The sequence below is a fragment of the Leucoraja erinacea genome, chromosome 7 (genome assembly GCF_028641065.1).
Source record: "Leucoraja erinacea ecotype New England chromosome 7, Leri_hhj_1, whole genome shotgun sequence".
NCBI lineage: Eukaryota > Metazoa > Chordata > Chondrichthyes > Rajiformes > Rajidae > Leucoraja > Leucoraja erinaceus.
The window spans coordinates 68,934,448-68,947,753 of record NC_073383.1 but is presented as its reverse complement, the minus strand read 5'-3'; the positions used below and the strand labels follow the sequence as shown (position 1 = coordinate 68,947,753).

The 13,306-nt window shown below is 45.4% G+C and overlaps 1 protein-coding gene across 3 annotated transcripts in view; it reads left to right on the top strand.

Annotated features, from left to right (window-relative positions):
* The window catches only part of gli2a (GLI family zinc finger 2a), a 442,689-nt gene extending 430,082 nt beyond the window's left edge, over positions 1 to 12,607 (top strand). For all 3 annotated transcript variants that reach the window (XM_055638741.1, XM_055638742.1, XM_055638743.1), the window contains 2 exons: positions 7,517 to 7,850; positions 8,932 to 12,607. In XM_055638741.1, coding sequence (XP_055494716.1) covers positions 7,517 to 7,850; positions 8,932 to 11,429 — 2,832 coding nt within the window. In that variant the 3' untranslated portion in view covers positions 11,430 to 12,607. The remainder of the gene's footprint in view (positions 1 to 7,516; positions 7,851 to 8,931) is intronic.
* The last annotated feature ends 699 nt before the right edge of the window (positions 12,608 to 13,306 follow it).

Genomic DNA, 13,306 nt, shown 5'->3' with positions numbered 1-13,306 from the left:
ACGCTGTATCTCTAAAGTCTAATAACTTTGACGTAGCGATCAATACCAGGATTGAGAATGTTTTTATTTGTACAGTTAAGAGGCAGAAATATCCGGCATCCCTACTCAGTACAACAGAACTCAGGCAGTTGAACAAGAAGTCAGCTGCAATAGTGTCTGAACTTCATTGGATTCCAAACACAGCCACATAGGTCAGGAGCGTGCTGACCCACATTATGTGATTAGCGGGTAATTCTCTCTGGAGCTTTCAACTAAAGAGAACCACAATATAGGATGCTAGCTATTGGATTTCCAGTGTGTCCTGCTTCTGAACAGACCTATGGGCATAAATCTGATTTATTAGCGGCCACGGAGGTGCAGCGGTAGAGTTGCTGCATTGCTTACATCGCTTGCAGCGCCGGAGACCCGCGTTCGATCCCAACTACGGGCGCTGTCTGTACAGAGTTTGTACGTTCTCCCCGTGACTGCGTGGGTTTTCTCCGAGATCTTCAGTTTCCTCCCACACTCCAAAGACGTACAGGTGTGTAAGTTAATTGGCTTGGTGCATGTGTAAATTGTCCCTAGTGTGTTTAGGATGGCGTTAATGAGCGGGGATCGCTGGTCGGTGTGGAATCGGTGGGCCGAAGGGCCTGCTTCTGAGCTGTATCTCTAGATTAAACCTGACACTATTTAGATATGCAGTTTTATGTCATGCCATGGAAGGGAGCTCCCCTAATGCATGCTCACGTTGGACAGGGTTTGTGCCTGAAATTGGGTCAAGACTTCTGAAGGAATTCAAGCACAGAAGTTCATAAGTGATAGGAGCAGAATTAGGCCATTCAGCCCATCAAGTCTACACCGCCATTCAATCATGGCTGATCTATCTCTCCCATACTGCCTTCTCCCCATAACCACTGTAACCTGTATTAAACAAGAATCTATCCATCTCTGCCTTAAAAATATCCATTGATGGCCTCCACAGCCTTTTGTGGCAATGAATTCCACAGATTCATCACCCTCTGACTAAAGTAATTGCTCCTCATCTCCTTCCTAAAGAAATGTCCTTTCATTCTGAGGCTATGACCTCTGGTCCTAGATTCTCCCACTCGAGGAAACATCCTCTCCACATCCACTCTATCCGGGCCTTTCACGGGAAAGGCTGTAGAATGAATAGCCCCTGATCCTATCAAAAAGACGTGGGCTTTTACCATGACATTTCCAGCCATTCCTTTGGTGACCCTTTAATTGGGAAGGTATGGCTACAGTTACTGGGATCAAGGGATATCAAATTGAACGCCCCAGGATCAGACAAAAAGTCAAATAAGGTGAGAGGAGAACTACCAAAGTCTCCTCACACTTAAATTAAATAAATGTTGTTAGCCTGCAGCTGCTGTAGACCGAGGTGTTTTGCTTCTGCCTCAGGGACAGACCCCAGAGACAGACCCCAACCTCATTTAGACATGGATGATGGGCCATCATACTGCTTCCTTGAATGCACCCCTCAATTCTTTGAAGGAACGGACATTAGATTTCTGAAATAAGATCACAAAATGTTGCAAATACTAAGCTGGTCAGGAGAGCTAAAGTTGTGTCAGCTTCATGTTCCGGTGGCAGAGTGGTAGAGTTGCTGCCTCACAGCGCTAGCGACACGGGGTCGCACCTGACTACGGGTGCTGTCCGTACTGTGTACGTTCTCCACTTGATCTGTGTGGGTTTGTAGGTTAATTGGCTTAGTATAATTGTAAATTGTCCCCAGTGTGTAAGATAGCGTTAGTGTGTGGGGATTGCTGATCGGTGCGGAGTCGGTGGGACAAAGGGCCTGTTTCTGCGCTGCATCTCTCAACTAAACTAAAGAATCTTTGAGGAACTTGTAATCCGATTGAATGCAGTGTCTCTTAATTGTTTTGTGTTTTACACGTGTGGAAGAATGCAAAACTAACCCACTGTGTGTCTTTACTAACCAACTAACCGTGTTTCTTCCTCTTCTTCCACTGCCTACACATGTTTGTCGCCTCTCATCTTCTTTCCTTCCTCACTGTGCCTTCCTAAGGACAGTCGGTACTAAGGTGAGCAAAGCAAAAGTTACCCAAGCCACTGTAAACTGTCTTTCCTTTTGACTGAACAACACTTCAGTCATTATAAGAGTAAACAGCTTGGAATTGCCGCGGGACTTTGTGAGCACCCGCCGGGGCTCCAACACCAAGACCCGGTGCTTGGCCTTGCATCACCCGGCGTGGCTTTAATGGCTGCGGGACATTTAACATCGCCCGCTGGGGGCTTTGACTCTCTTTGACTCCCTGGGGGGGAGAGGGAAGTGCCTAATATTCTATTTGCATCACCTAAAGTCTTCTTGTTTTCAATTGTGTTGTGTCTTGGGTCACAGCCTAAAGTTGTAGGACTGCAAAACGACATTCTATTTGATCAACGTCCAAACCAAATAAATGTGCACGTCGATTGTTTGATTGCATTAGTCGAAACCCTTTGGCGGTGCCTCACCACGTGAAGGTCTTCTTCAATCTGGCGTGCACAGCCCCTTGTTCTATTTGATCATCCATTTTGCACGTCGAGTTGATTGCATTAGTCGAAACAGGGCGGACCACGTGAAGGTTGCAATCTTCCACCCCATCACCTGAAGTAAACTTACCACGATTAAATCCAGTCATTATAAGAGTAAACAGCATAGAATGCTTTGGGGGAGAGGGAGGTGATCCATTGCACTTGTGCTGCATCTTTGAGAGACTGCATGTTGAGAGTTCATTATTGTGATTAACTATTTGTCCGATTTTATGAACTTCCTATTCCCTTTTGATTAATAATGCATTGTGTGGTGACTGCTAATGTTGCCCTTAACCTTGCTGTCAGTAGGTACACAAAACTGCCTTAGGCAATTTGGCCTGGGCGACACTATGATGTAGCGAGCATAGCTGCTGCCACACAGTTCCAATAACTTCAGACCATGTCTATGTTTAGTTTCCACGTTCTCCCTGTAACAGCGTGGGCTTCCTCTGGGTGCTCCAATTTCTTCCCACATCCCAAAAACTGGTGGGTCAGTGGGTTAATTGAACGCCGTAATATACTGCTCAAGTGTAGGCGAGTGGTAAACTGTGTGGGTTGATGGGAATGTGGGTTAAGTAGGTTGAAGGGAAAATTGGTCAGGAGACGGGAAGAGACTGGCACTGATTTGATGCACTGAATTAGCTTCCATTTATGTGGTAAGGAAGTTCGGTAATTGCTCCCACTACGGTAGACGTGCATCAGGACTCTGCTTGGCCTCACCTGGGGTTAAGATCTTTCCCTCGTGGCGAATCGTGATAATTTGCGCTGAACTTCTTTGTTTAAAAAAAACATGGAATCAAACTTGGAATGCTTAACAGCTTTAAATTAAATCAGAGCATCTCATGGTCCTTATGAAAATATTTTGATATGAAGGTTGGAAAGGGAGTCGGAATTTAAGAGGAATGACCTGACATAGGAAGACTGGCATGTACAACTTGATCCCTGCTCGAATGGATGAGACCTAGCAGAGTGGGGTAATTTCTCAAAGAAGCACAGGAGGACAAAATGGAAGCGAAGAAGGTTTATGAAGGAGGAGAAGGGGTAATTAGGTGAAGGGGAAGGAGAAACGGAGGTTTTTTTTTGTGGATGTAGTAATGCCAGCACAGTTCAGTTGGACTGAAGGCCTTTTTCTGACAATCATTTCCTCAAGTTCATAGGTTCTATAGACAATAGGTGCCCGAGTAGGCCATTTGGCCCCTCGAGCCAGCACCGCCTTTCAATAGGATCATGGCTGATCATCCACAATCAGTACCCCGTTTCTGCCTTCTCCCCATATCCCCTGACTCCGCTATATTTAAGAGCCCCACCTAGCTCTCTCTTGAAAGCATCTAGAGAACTGGCCTCCACCATCCTCTTGGAGCAGAATACATAGAAACATAGAAAATAGGTGCAGGATGAGGCCATTCGGCCCTTTGAGCCAGCATCGCCATTCATTGTGATCATGGCTGATCATCCCAAATCAATAACCCGTGCCTGCCTTCTCCCCATATCCCTTGATTCCATTAGCCCCTAGAGTTCTATCTAACTCTCTCTTAAATCCATCCAATAATCTGGCCTCCACTGCCCTCTGTGGCAGGGAATTCCACAAATTCACCACTCTCGGGGTGAAAACGGTTTTTCTCACCTCAGTCTTAAATGACCTCTGGACTCGCCCAACATTGGAAACATTTTTCCTGCATCTAGCTTGTCCAGTCCTTTTATAATTTTATATGTTTCTATAACATCCCCCCTCATCCTTCTAAACACCAATGAATGCAAGCCTAGTCTTTTTAATCTTTCCTCATATGACAATCCTGCCATCCCAGGGATCAATCTCATGAACCTATGCTGCACTGCCTCAATCACAAGGATGTCCTTCATCAAATTAGGCCCATCAAGTCTACTCCGCAATTCGGCCCATCAAGTCTACTCCTAATTCAGTCATGGCTGATCCATCTTTCCCTCTCAACCTCATTCTCTTGCCTTCTCCCCATAACCCCTGACACCCTTACTATCAAGAAATTGTTAATCTCCCCCTTAATAAATATCCATTGACTTGGCATCCACAGCATCTGTGGCAGTGAATTCACCACCCTCTGACTATAGAAGTTCCTTCTCACCTTCTTTCTAAAGATATGATGGCCTCAAGAAGGGTAAACCTGTAGAATTCATGGCAGAATATCATGACTGAACCATCACCAGTTGTTCAGTATTATTTCCTTGATTGCACCAGTGTGTTCACTTCAAGCCTTCCTCTCTTGAGGTACATCTCAGATTGCCATTGCAGAGGTCACTTCAGGAGACCTTAGTTCTCTGACCTTCCCCCTTCAACCTTATTCCAACTAGACCCTGAGACTAAACCAAGGGTCAGAGCCATGGGCAGCCATGGAAAAGTACACACACCCCACATACCAGTTCTTGACCTCCAACGAAAATTCCAAGCTCGGACACACCGATGACAGTATTAATGAGTAGCATAAGGTTTCTTTAATGAGTGGCTAAACAGCATCCCCCTCCTGTAGATAGACACAAAATGCTGGAGTAACTCAGCGGGGCAGGCAGAATCTCTGGAGAGAAGGAATGGGTGACGTTTTGGGTCGTGACATCACCCATTCCTGTCTGCCTGTCCCGCTCAGTTACTCCAGCATCTTATGTCTATCTTCGGTTTAAACCAGCATCTGCAGTTCCTTCCAACCCCTCCTGCAGAGTGTGGGAGATCAGGCAAGCTCCTGGTGTCCCTGGTGACTACAACTCTAAGGGAAGTGTGCCCAGATGTAGCTCTTGACTACCATTCATATGGCATCTGAAGAAGGGCCTTGTCCCGAAACGTCACCCATTCCTTCTCACCAGAGATGCATTTTGTATCTATCTTCCATTCATATGGCATGGACAGGTTTGACCAAAAGGGCCCAATTCTGTGCCATACAGTGATATGATTCTACTGATATCTAGGGTTAGCACTCATTGTTCTTAATTATTGGTGTTATTATTAGATTATCCATTTCACATTTCCCTCACTAGTTTTGCCTTGGACTTTAAAAAAAAATCTCTTGCCTTGGACTTTAAAAAAAAAAACATACCATTGGCATCATTCCTACTTGCTCGAGAATCCAATTGTGATCGAGGACATTTGCCAACATCATTCCCTCCCCACCCTGTTCCTACACAAAAAAGCTCCTGTTTCCATCTAGAATTTAGAGATCAGGGGATTTGGTGTTTTTAAAGTTTGGACAGGCTAACCCCTTTTTCCCGATGACACTGGGGTCACAGCTTAAGGATTGGGGAAATCTTTAAACCTGGTCAACTTAAGGTGCTGAATCTCTGGAACTTTATACAACTAATTTAAGTTAGATGGGCTCTAGTGGGGGGGTATGGAGAGAAGGCAGTCTCTGAATTTGTCTTTATGTGGCGGAAAGGGCCAAACTTTAAATGTTTCTAGTAAAAGTGCAGTCCAACATGAATTTGCTTCCACATTGCAAGTTTTGTTTGTGTGACCAGCAATGAATTTTTACCATTCTATCTCTGAGCCAGGGAGGCTAGAAAGGTATGAAAGAATAACGAAAGTGAACACAGTTGCTCTACTACATACAGCTAAACTTCATATTAATACTGCAAACAGAAGAGTTTGACATAATTGCATTGTTTTCTCTGAAACGTCAGAGGTTGAAGGGAGACCTGATAGAAGTAGATAAAATTGTGAGGGATATAGATAGGGTAGACAGCCAGAACCTTTCCCCCCCAGGATAGAAAGGCTTGGATGGAGTGGATGTGAAGAGGATGTTTCCATTCTTGGGAGAGTCTAGGACCAAAGGTCATAGACTCAGAATTAAAGGATGTTCTTTTGGGAAGGAGATGAGGAGAAATTTCTTTAGACAGAGAATCTGTGGAATTCTTTGCTACAGAAGGCTGTGGAGGCCAAGGCAGTGATTATTTTTAAGGCAGAGATCGATAGATTTTTGATTAGTACATGTTATGGGGAGAAGGCAGGGGAATGGGGTTAGGAGGAAGAGATAGATCAGCCATGATTGAATGGCGGAGTAGACTTGATGGGCTGAATGGCCTAATTCTACTCCTACTCCTTATGACCTAATATCAAAGACTAGAGGGCATAGCTTGTGCTTGTACGAGGGGCAAAGTTTAAAGGAGATGTGTGGGGCAAGTTTTTTTACGCAACTGGTGGTTGTGCACAGAACACACTGCCAGGGGTGGTGTGGAGGCAAATACGCTAGGAGCTTTTAGATATGATAGAGGCTTTTAGATAGGTACATAGATACATGGATGTGCAGAGAATGGGAGGATATGGATTATGTGGTAGTTGAGGCCAGTTCATTGGCTATCGATGGCTGTCGGAAGGGAGAGTGTACGCTGGCGCGGTTTAGCTTCTGCTGCTCTCTCTTCACATTGTGTTTTTGATTTTTTTTGTCTTTGGATCGAATTCTGTCTTTAATTTGTGTACTGGTGATGTCTTTATTATTTATTTTACTCCGATTATATGTTTTTTTACTCTTGTTAAATTCTGTAAGGTGTCCTTGAGACTTTTGAAAGGCGCCCACAAATAAAATGTATTATTATTATTATTATAATATTTAAGAGGGAGTTAGATGTGGCCCTTGTGGCTAAAGGGATCAGGGGGTATGGGGGTATGGAGAGAAGGCAGGTACAGGATACTGAGTTGGATGATCAGCCATGATCATATTGAATGGCGATGCAGGCTCGAAGGGCCGAATGGCCTACTCCTGCACCTAATTTCTATGTTTCTATGTGCAGGCAGATAATTAGTCCTGGCATCATGTTTGGCACAGACAATGTGGGCAAAAGGGCCTTATCTGGTAAAAAAAACGATACAAAGTGCTGGAGTAACTTGGCAGGTTTGGGCAGCATCCCTGGAGAAGGTGACAAATCAGGGTGGCACCCTTTTTCCTTGTTACTGTGATGTACTGTTCTATGTGATCTTTGCAATGTTGCTCACGGATGCTGATGGGATTCCCTTTGTCCACCTCAGATGTATCAGTCCAGTCCTGGTGGCCAATCTTCATGCAGCAGTGAGCCATCGCCACTTGGCAGCACCAACAACAATGACAGTGGAGTAGAAATGAACATCAACAGTGGAGGTAGCCTGGGAGATTTGACCGCATTAGATGATTCCCCAATTGTGGACTCCACCGTTTCCTCCGGAACTTCAGCAATCGGCCTTCAGATGAGAAAGCACATGACAGCCTCCCAAAGACTTGAGCAACTAAAGAAAGAAAAATTGAAGCAGGTCAGAGATATTCCTTCATGGGCAAACCCAGTGCCATCAGTCAAAATCACCAAGCTTCCTCTCATCCCCTTGAATGGTAAGTTGAGTTCCTGGTCTTGGCTGGGCAGTAGAAACTTAAGCACTATTTAAAATAAAAGGACTAATATTCCATTTAAATGGGGAAAATAAGCTTTTGTACAGTTAGACCATTCATCCCAGCTCGTGAATGTCCTCATTCTATATTGTCAAATCTATTTCCACGTCCTAAAGATCCTTTCGCCCTCATGAACTTTTCTAGTTTCAGGTTTGAACTAGCAGTTCAGTGCTGAACTACCATCTACCCCTTTGTTGACCCTCGGACTATCCTTGATCGGCTACTCCTAGTTGGCTTTACCTTGCACTAAACATTATTCCATTCGCATGTATCTACGCACTGTAAATGGTTCGATTGTAATCATGTATTGTCTTTCAGCTGACTGGATAGCAGGCAACAAAAACTTTTCACTGTACCTCAGTGTACATGACAATACACTAAACGGAATTAAAACTAAACTGAATTAGAGGTTTACTGAGCAGAAACAGTGTGCAAACAGGCCCTTCAGCCCAACTTGCCCATGCCGATCAACAGGTGCCTTCTACACAAGTCCCACCATAACCAAACCAAAGTCCAAAACAATCCAATCCATGTACCTGCATTGGGCAGCAGGGTGGAACAGCGGTAGAGTTGCTGCCTTACAGCGCCAGAGAGCCGGGTTCAATTCCGACAGTGGATGCCGTCGGCAGGCAGTCTGTACGTTCTCCCCACGACTGCGTGGATTTTCCCTGGCTGCTCTGGTTCCTTCCCATTGTCCAAAGACGTGCAGGTTTGTAGGTTAATTGACTTTGGTAAAAATTGTAAGTTGTCCCTAGTGTGTAGGATGGTGCCAGAGTATGGGGATCGCTGGTTGGCGTGGACTCGGTGAGCTGAAGGGCCTGTTTCTGCGCTGCATCTCTAACCAAAACTAAACCTGTGCAAATTATGATAAGTAAACATCAAGATTCAACCGAGTTGTATGCAAAACAAAGCATTTCACTGTAGCTAGATACATGTGACAATAAATTATAATTGAGTCCTTGATAATACCTGCTTCAACTACCTCCTCTAGCAAACGTCATGTGTGCATATTTTTTTTTTTCAGGAACTTCACTGGAGAATTCAGGTACTGGTGGTTCTACTGTTGTCTTGCCTAACCCCAGAATAATGGAACTGTCCAACAGTGATATCACAGTGCTGAATCAGCTGAACGATCGCCGGGACAGCACCACCAGCACCAACAGTTCAGCGTACACGTTGAGCCGAAGATCGTCTGGCATCTCCCCTTACTTTTCCAGTCGGCGATCCAGCGAGGCTTCTCACATTGGGGGTCGGCTGAATAACATCAGCTCTGCTGACTCTTACGACCCTATCTCCACTGATTTGTCGCGGAGGTCCAGCGAGGTCAGTTACTGCGGAGGCTTGCTCAATCTCACGCCGGTCGAGCAGTACCGGCTGAAGGCTAAGTATGCCGCCGCGACCGGTGGACCTCCGCCAACGCCGCTGCCCAACATGGACCGAATGAAGGCCAGAGCATCTCTCCTGGGCGAGGGCCTCAATTCGATGTTCTCCCCCTTCCCTCCCCCCGCTTCCCAGAGGCGATGCAGTGACGGCGTCCCGCGCGGATACGGGCCCATGGCGCTGCGACCCCACGAAGTGGGCGGCAACGGCGCCCGGCGAGCGAGCGATCCAGTGAGGAGGACGGCGGCCATGGAGCCGATGTCCCTCCCAAGGGTTCAGCGCTTCAACAGCATGAACAGCATGAACCCGCTACCGTTGCCGCCGGCCATGGACAGGCGGCACTTCGGCCTTCAGAACGGCGCCCGCTCCGACGGGAGCCTCCACCGGTGCGCCTACTCCCCACGGCCGCCGAGCATCAGCGAGAACATTGCCATGGAGACGGTGGGGGCGGACATTGAGACCCAGGCCGTCGACGATGACCTCATGCTCCCCGATGATGTGGTGCAGTACATCAACTCTCAGGAAAATCGGCTGGCCCAGGATAGCAACGTACTAGGCTTTGCCGGCCAAATGCAGGGTTTCCAGGACAACGTGAGCATGCAGAGTCAGAATGTGTACGCCCAGCGAGCGATGGCAATGGTGGACGGCAACATGAACCAGTCCGCTTCGATGATGGCCCCGTGCCAGATGAGTCCGGGAAGTCAACCGTGTCAGGGGTCAACTAACATGAATAAGAACAGCATGCCAGTTCAATGGAATGAAGTTAGCTCAGGTACCGTTGATATCATCCCCGACCAGTCCAAGCAGCAGCAGTTCCCGCGATCAAACTTGGCCGTGGTTCAGCAAAAGCAGATGTTCGACCAATACCAGAATCTCAACCCTGCTCAAGCCACCGTGACAATGAACCAGAATGAAATGACTCTGGTGCAGCAGGGTTTATTGCAGAGGAGCGTTGGCATGAATGGACAAAAAGTGAACTATATGCAGCAGCCTCAGCAGATGAGCTTGTGTCAGAATGCTAATCTGCCTCTCAGCCCACCGCAAGCCTACAACCAGCCTAGCCAAGTGCTTAGTCCCAACATGGCAAGCAGGACCCTGGGCCAAACATCGTGCAGCAATATGACTGTGAACAATATGATGGGTTCACCTGCGCAACCTGGTACTCAAGACTTTAAGCAGGTAGCAATGAATCAAACCAAGGACCAAGCCCTCAAAAGCTACATTGCAGCTGAGCAGGTCCATGCACCAATTCATCAGCAGATGGCACCAGCAAATGAGGTATCTATGGCGATGAGTGGGTGCCATGGGAGAAGAGAAGTAGGCCAGGGTATGCATCTTGCAGGCCAGCAGAATTATGTCCAGGCTGGCCGAGCTCCCGACTGTGCCACCTTTGCGGCTCATGGCGTCTTAAGCCAAGCTAATTCCCACGTCAGCCCGAGTCAGCAGAACTTCAGCCAACAGGGACAGAATGTCATGAATTCTGTTGGGCACAACTTAAGCCGTGGAATGATGCAGCCCCATCCAGCGCAGAGGCCAAATCCATCAGCCAGACCGCATGGTTTGATTAATTCTTTGAACATGCAACCACAGGGTTATTTGCAAAGACCACTTCAAATGAATGGGATGGGCCCCAGTCGTGGGCACTCTGAAGTAAGCCAAAGGCAACCTAATAACAATCAACTGCCCATGCAGTCACAGCAGTGTAATAATGATGGTCCAAACAGCAACCTGATGTTTTATTCTGGTCAAATCCACATGTACGAACAAAATGGCAACTTCAGTGGACAAATGGACTGCGCTGTTCAGCAGCAACAGCACATGTCAAATGTCAAAGCTGCAACCATGTCTTCACCGGGCACCAACCAGGTATCAAGTACTGTAAACTCTCATAGTCTAGACCAAGCGCAGATAGATTTTGATGCTATTATGGATGATGGTGACCATTCCAGCCTGATGTCGGGTGCCCTCAGCCCCGGCCTTCTGCAGAACCTCTCCCACAATTCCTCCCGTCTCACCACCCCCCGGAATTCTCTGACTCTGCAGCCCATTCCAGCCGGATTGACTAATATGGCAATAGGAGACATGAGCTCTATGTTGACTACTTTGGCCGAGGAAAATAAATTTCTTAATATGATGTCTTAAGCGTTCAAGAACAGGAATGAACATTGTGGAATTTCCAAATCCAGTCAACTTCAAAGCAAAAATGTCTACAACAGATTCTTTTGAAACATTAACATTCCTAAGGAAAGCAATGTTTTTTTTAAATAGACTTTGTATTTTAATGTATAAATAAAAACCTTTATTCTGCAATGTACGTTCTGCAAGGGAATCTGGACATTTTACAAAGGCTTATATATTTGTGAATAGGGATTTTCTGCTGTGATTTGATGAGATAGCCAATCCACTGATATGTTACATCAAGAGATGTGTTATTTGAACTGGGATTCTTGGCTTGTTTTAATTTTGTGGTAAAGCACTGATAATGTACACTAGACCAAACAGACAAGGGCACAAACCAAAATTGCCCATTTCTTTCCTGTAAATAGTAGATGTGTGCTTCCTTGTATTTCATTAATGTGAACACTTAAAGCGTGCCATCAGATTGATTCAGCGTCACTGAAAATTGTTCCAGGTCGGCTGAGGTAAAGAACAATAGGTACATTGACAAGTGCCATCAAAGCCATATTGTATACCACTTCCTTCTCAGAGATTAGCTCTTAATATTCTGCATTGGGCCAAAGTGTCATTATAAAATCCCAGACTGAATAGTTTGTGAAACCTGATCGTTGTAAATGATACAGCATCGAAGAGCTAAGAATGCCCATATTATAGCATCAAGAAGTGCCTTACTATGTCATGTTATTTTTGAATAGTGAAGGCATCCTTTCAGTTTCAGCCATTTTGGGAACATTTTCCAGCAATTTGCTTGTAATATGGCAGTGCTATTGGTCCAATAGTAGTTAACATGCAGTGGTTTAATGAAAATAGTTTCTTTATGTGTGAGGATTATTGTGAAAGATATGCAACGTCTTTTCAATATATATGAACGGAAATGTGTTCTTTGTCGTGCGTTCTTAGTGCATAAAGCATCTCATGTAAAGAAATTTCAAACATTGGACAACTATTCCAGTCTGTAAATACACGTTAAAACTGTGTTTTGAATAAGAGCGCCAAGCTATTTTTGATCAACATTATAGCCAGGACATTCCCTGTAACCAATTGCTTTCAAAACATGGAATAGATCCAGCGATCAAAATGTATATACACTTTTTGTACAATAACAAACTTTTCTTTAATAAAAACAATGTTGAATGTACACCATTTTACTTCTTAAAAAACTTTGTAAAGTGTGGAGAGGGTATTGTTTGCTGAACAAGCAAAATGGTCAATATTTGAGTAAAATAGTTCAATGAGAGTTTCCACCTCACTGCAATTGATGGGTCTCTGCATCAATGGGTTTCTGGTTGATAAGGGTGCACAGTGGTGCAGCTGGTAGAGCTGCTGCCACACAGCACCAAATGTGCACACTCATTCTGACCTCCAGAGCTGTTTATGTGGAGTTAGAACGTTCTCCCTGTGACCGCATGGATTTCCTCCAGGTGCTCCGGTTTACTCTCACATCCCATGCGAGTTAGTAGGTTAATGTCTTTGATAAATTGCCCCGAGTGTGTCGGGAGTGGGTGTGAATAACAAAGAATAACAAAGAACGAGTGTGAATAGTCGGCCTGGACTCGGTGGGACGAAGGGCTTGTTTCCATGCTGTATCTTTCAATTAACCAATTATACCTTTTTTAGACAGAATTTTATATAGATGAGGGTTTCAGTAGAGCAGCTCCCTAAAAGGAAATGCTTTCAAAGGTGTATGTAGATGGGAGATGGGGGGGGGGGGTTAACTTAAGATTATTAATAATTAATGGAATCAGAGTAGCTAGTAGAGCTACTGTATCACCATATAACCATATAACCATATAACAATTACAGCACGGAAACAGTGCCAGAGACCTGGGTTTATTTCTGCC